General features: G+C 49.3%; 1 protein-coding gene across 1 annotated transcript; it reads left to right on the top strand.

Annotated features, from left to right (window-relative positions):
* Positions 1 to 3,413: 3,413 nt before the first annotated feature.
* LOC124649749 (ras-related protein Rab7-like) lies at positions 3,414 to 5,275 on the top strand. The gene is made up of 7 exons (XM_047189335.1): positions 3,414 to 3,505; positions 3,640 to 3,666; positions 4,023 to 4,122; positions 4,218 to 4,364; positions 4,445 to 4,525; positions 4,597 to 4,742; positions 4,896 to 5,275. The coding sequence occupies exons 1-7, from the start codon at positions 3,450 to 3,452 to the stop codon at positions 4,960 to 4,962; spliced, it is 624 nt and encodes a 207-aa protein (XP_047045291.1). The 5' UTR covers positions 3,414 to 3,449; the 3' UTR covers positions 4,963 to 5,275.
* The last annotated feature ends 358 nt before the right edge of the window (positions 5,276 to 5,633 follow it).

The raw sequence follows: 5,633 nt of genomic DNA, 5'->3' as shown, positions 1-5,633 counted from the left end.
ATACACGCCATCACCTCACTGTTTCGTTGGGGCAAAGTACTTTGGTTGTGTTGTGCAGGTTCCACGTTGGCGCCGGAATCTCTGGTGTTGCGCCGCACTACATCCCGCCGCCATCAACATTCAACGTGCTTCTTGGCTCCTCCTGGTTCGATAAACCTTGGTTTCTTTCTGAGGGAAAACTTGCTGCTGTGCGCATCATACCTTCCTCTTGGGGTTCCCAACGAACGTGTGAGTTACACGCCATCAGGCGGGTGTATCCTGGTCTCGTTGTACTGCTGCAAGACCTTGGCCCAATAGACCTTGCCCTTTTGCTGTGCGCCATTAATACAATCATGGCTCGTTGCCAGCCACGCTTCGCACAAACACTTATCCTCGTCGTCGACGAAGCCTTGTGTCCTGCGGCTCTCCCCCTTCTTCTTCGTAGCAATGTCAGGCTATGTTGGCGCGTCGTCGAAGTCGTCGGCGGACACGGGTGTTGGCTGCATCTGCTGGGTGGTGAACAGTCGTGCGCTTTCGATGTCCTCTGCATCTCGCGTTGCCTCCCAGTCATCATGCGGGTCTGTCCCGGCCCGATCACCGCGAACGAAGCCGCCGCCGAAGATAATGGCCTGGATGTCTGAATCATGGCGGTCCTTCCAATAGTCCTACGAATGACCGGACATCAGACGCATGATACACGACAGTCACATACATTGACAGAGCTCACGTACCGGGTCGTCCATCGTCGGGGCAGGCGAAGCCATTTCGTCGAACAGGATGCAGGGCTGTGGCATACTCTCCTCCGGCACCTGGCACGTCTTCCGTGTCGCGCCCGGGCAGGAGTCACCGCTTCTAGGCGTCCGGTTGAGGTCGGGAACCGTCGCACCATTGAACTGCTCCGCCGCCCCGGTCAACTTCACCGGCGGCAGGCCGGAGGCGAACCGCGACACGGGGTGGCCCTGCAAGGGAGCGGGAGTTCCAGGACGCAGCTGGGAACTTACCGAGCTCACCGACGAGGCCGGAGGAGCGACGCCGGCGATCCCCTCTCTCTTGACGAGCATGTAGCCCTCCGCTAAGGTCGGATGGAGGGCTACTTGCGCGACGCCTGCTTTGATCTGCATCTGCCAGGCCTGCTGGTTGGCGGCCGCGGCAGTCTTGATCTTCTGGTTCTTGCGTCGACCGCGACGCTTCGCGGCCTCGATGATTTTCTCCTCCGGGAGAGCACCTTCTTTGCCGCCTTCGGCTTTGCCTCCCGGCCGCCGCCGGAGCTGCAGCCTCCATTGAGGCTATGGTCGTGGCTACGGGGGAGTATGGGCGGCAGCGGGTGCGAGGGTTTGCGCCGCATCCATGGCGGTGGCTGCGGCGGCGAGGACGTCCATCGCTTCTGGACTGCTCGCACCGGTCTAGTTTGGTATTTCGCGCGGGGAATGGCCAGTGGCGGGAATAATATCGGCCTCCCTGCCACTGACGCGCGGGTCCTATGTCTTTTTGGCGGACACTCGGCGCGACCGCTGAGCGTCCGCGGAGACGCAAACCTGGCGCATATTTGGGCCAGATTTGCGTCTCCGCGGACGGCCCGTCACTTTGCGTCGCTCCGCTGGAACAGACACCAGACGCATTTTCGGTTACGACAGACATAAACGGTCGCTCTTCTGAACAGACACCGGTTATTGAGTTAGCAATAAGTTAGACTACGATTCGTTCTTCTGGAGCTTTATCTGAAGTTTTACCTCACTGTAAATTAGGAGGCTGTGTTGATCTTATGTAAACAGTTCGTGTGTACTTCTATAGACATGCCTTGGACTCGCATATATTTTTTTTGTACCACTCTAAGGGATGTAATATGAGTGAAACAGTGTTTCACTTGTGTTATGTCAACGACGTGCATACTACAACATGCAGTGGTATGCTGTGTCACCACAATATATTGTTGATTTTTTTTACTCGTACACTTGAAAATAGACAAGCATAGATATTATGGACCAATTTTGAGATATTTGTTCTATAAAATGCATTATAGCTATCCATCAAGGTATTTAGAGATATAAAATGGAATCGATATGTTTATGTATGTTATTTTCTATTTGAGTGACACAAATTTATCAATGATAGTGTGTCTGATTTTGCCTATGTTTTTCATGGATCACACTATGTTCGACTAAATGAAAGGTTTTCAAAGAGACAAGGCATCAATAAAGATGCACCGACATAAGCTTTTAGAATCAATTGAAATATATTTTGAATGGAAAGCTTCATAATTATTTAGTAAACAATATTATATCCTAAGTATTTGGTGGACACATTACATAATTTACTTTTTATCGTATGTCCCCGAAAGGGCACATAGTTACTTTATTTAGTGTAATAGAAAACTATAGCGCTCAGTCCGTGACAATGGATGTGGTACCTGTAATAACAAAGATGGTGAGAGAGTAGAATAGGCGTCTATGGGGAAGCCATGGGGCCTGTGAGGGCAATCATAGGACAAGATCGTACATAAACCAACGTAACATGTTTAAAAGCATATTTTGTACGAGAAAACACACATTAAAAATATGACTGTACACTATTTATATGATGATATGTCACTCTACAATATAGAAAAAGGTCTATATGCATGACACCATATGACATCAATAGAGACGGGGGAGATGGATTATCAATTGATTAAGATTTGTGGAAATGAAATTCATTTGCATTTCAACATCAATCTGTGATGGTAAACCTCAGATGGGACATTTGTCTATAGATTTTTTTCAACAACTCATGATATGCAACAACAAATTATCCTACCATTTATTTAGCTAGTGAACAAATTACTCTATCTAACAGAGTGACGATGAAATATAAGTTCCGTGTTTTCAACCCAATTAGCGAACATATATTTTATTTTGGCTTACGGCGAAGATTTAGCCACACGTGGTTTGATTAGAGAATTGAAAAGTTACATGGTGTTGGGACACGTACACATACGAGGACAAGGGCAAAACCGTCAGAAGCAATGCAGTGCGATCTGCGAGGCACCGACCTCGTAGTGACACATCTGCGAGCGGATCCTGAAAGTTTCGGCTTTCCGCGCACTACTGACAAGCCAGCTGCTCAGCTCATCTACGCTGGTGTGATGCAGATCCTCGTGGGAGGATAACTTTAAAAAAAAAACTGCTGCAACTTGCGATCGGAATGCACGATTGCTACTGGGCCACTCTGGACCGCTAAAATCTGGCAGACCCAGCCCGCGAGCTTCAGTAACGGGTCATAGGGCCCGTGGGCTCGGCCCTTTTACCCATTCGTTCGTTTTCTCGGCCACCGTCCTCTCCAACTGCCCCAACTCCTTTTCGTCTTTCCCTCGCTGGCCGGGCACCGCCTCGTGAGGCAACTGCAAGATAGATAGGGGCGGCGCGACCAGAGCAGAGCGAGTGATTGCCCACCCGCCGCGTCCATCTCTGACCAGCTCGCTCGCTCGCCCGGCCATGGCGTCGACGCCGAGGCGGACGCTGCTCAAGGTCATCGTCCTCGGCGACAGCGGGTCAGCCTCCGCCGCCTTATTTTTTTTTTCCGTCCGGCCTCTTCTTCTTGCTGCTTGGCTCTGTTTTGGTGTGTTTTGCTTTCGGTTTACCGCCGGCCGGCTTGACTTGGGGTTTGTTTGGGCCGCGCGTGCAGGGTCGGGAAGACGTCGCTGATGAACCAGTATCCTTTTTACCCGGCGGCAGCGCACGTCAGGCTTCTCGTTCTTTGATTTCTGTCGATCGGGGTACCCAGCGCAGGCTACCGATGATTTAGTCCAGTTTGACAAACATACCACTACATTAGCAATGGCTCCAGTTTCAGTTTCAGAGTTCAATACCTGTATTCTGTAGCTATGGATCGTGGTGACATGTTCGGTAGCCAGTAGGTGCATCCCCGATCGAGTGTTGTGCCGTCTGTCACGGCCGTGATATATATTGAGTTTTTGTGTTTGTTACATCTTTTTGACTGGGGCTTTAGGTGCTGCCTGCAAGATGGCCTGAAGTGCAGCGCTTGGCATTTTCCTTGACACGGATCAGATATGTGCACAAGAAGTTCAGCCAGCAGTACAAGGCGACCATCGGCGCCGATTTCCTCACCAAGGAGGTCCTCATCGAAGACAGGCTAGTCACCTTGCAGGTCAATCCTCTTCTACTGATTTTGTACTTCTACAATGCTAAAACTAACGACGTGATGGTTAACATCATTCCTGGCTGCGTGTTGCTCTATTGCAGATCTGGGATACGGCAGGGCAGGAGCGGTTCCAGAGTCTCGGCGTGGCCTTCTACAGGGGAGCAGATTGCTGCGTGCTTGTCTACGACGTCAACGCTAAAAGATCGTTCAATACGCTCGGTACCTGGCACGACGAGTTCATCAACCAAGTATGCAACCTTTGCCACGACGAATACAGTGTTATTTGTCTGTTGCACTGAAGACACTGAAGGCCGTTTTTCACTTTCAGGCTGGACCATCCGATCCCAACCAATTCCCCTTCATTTTAGTCGGGAACAAGGTCGATCTAGACTCTGGAAGCAGACGAGTGGTTAGTTTCTTCAACACTCGACTCTTGTTATAGAACCTATGTTGTGAAATTTCTTCACTGTCGCCCTGCAGGTCCCTGAGAAGAAGGCAAAAGACTGGTGTGCCTCCAAGGGCAACATCCCCTACTTTGAAACCTCCGCCAAGGATGACTACAACGTCGACACTGCTTTCCTCTGCATCGCCAAACTAGCCTTGGAGAATGAGCACGATGAAGACATGTAAGTAAAAAAAAAAAACGGCGTGCTCTTCTTGGCTAATTGGGCAGGTGTAGAGAGCTCAGTTTATCTTCAGGCCAGGCATGCGAGCCTGGCAGCACTGCTGTTAATTTTCATAATCTTAACTATTTACACATGTCTCTTTTCTGTCCCCAGCTACTTCCATTCGGTTGCAGAACAAGCCCCTAAAACCGAAGAACAGACAAGCGGATGCGCCTGCTAGCACCTTGCAATCTCAGCTCGGTGGATACAGTTATTTTCAACCAACTCCTTGCAGACCGTAGTTTATTCGTCCCGATGTACTACAATAAAGTTCACAAAGAACCTGTTTAACTTAGATTTGTATAGCCATACTGACTGTACCATTGTTAGTTCCCAACGAAACGGTTGCAAGTTCTACCCGCATCTGGAAATAAAACTTACTCACTGTAAACAGTTCCGACGAAGGTATGTGTAGTTGTCGAGCTAATTCTTCGTCAGTTGTATCTTGTAACTTCTCCAAGGCTTCATATGATTGTAACAGAGCATAGTGTCTACCATGTTAGTCGATGAAATTTTACTCTCATCAAGGGAGACGATGACACTAGGAGTGGGACAATTTTCTGGTTTATTTCTCACACAATGCCATAACCAACCTGAGGGTACAGATATATATCTGCTAGCCAGTCACGAATATGCTAGATGCTAGTCTAAGATGATGCTAACTGCCAGTTCTTGATGCCTCTAAAAGCAGTCAAGGATGATATCCTAATAGCCAGTCCTTCATAGGACCATGTGCAACAGCATCTCCACAAAGACCATAGAGACTTATCCAACATTCTCCCCCTAAATCTTGTACGTCGTCTTGTGGGAGCGCTCAGCCATCCCGATCCTGGAGCAGAGTTCCAGGAACTT

The sequence above is a fragment of the Lolium rigidum genome, chromosome 4, assembly GCF_022539505.1.
Source record: "Lolium rigidum isolate FL_2022 chromosome 4, APGP_CSIRO_Lrig_0.1, whole genome shotgun sequence".
NCBI lineage: Eukaryota > Viridiplantae > Streptophyta > Magnoliopsida > Poales > Poaceae > Lolium > Lolium rigidum.
This window is presented reverse-complemented; position numbering and strand designations above follow the sequence as displayed.

Coding starts and splice junctions, on each gene's coding strand:
- LOC124649749 (XM_047189335.1), top strand. CDS start 3,450: ATGGCGTCGACGCCGAGGCGGACGCTGCTCAAGGTCATCGTCCTCGGC. Junction 4,526..4,596: donor ACTCTGGAAGCAGACGAGTG/GTTAGTTTCTTC, acceptor GTCGCCCTGCAG/GTCCCTGAGAAGAAGGCAAA. Junction 4,743..4,895: donor AATGAGCACGATGAAGACAT/GTAAGTAAAAAA, acceptor TTCTGTCCCCAG/CTACTTCCATTCGGTTGCAG.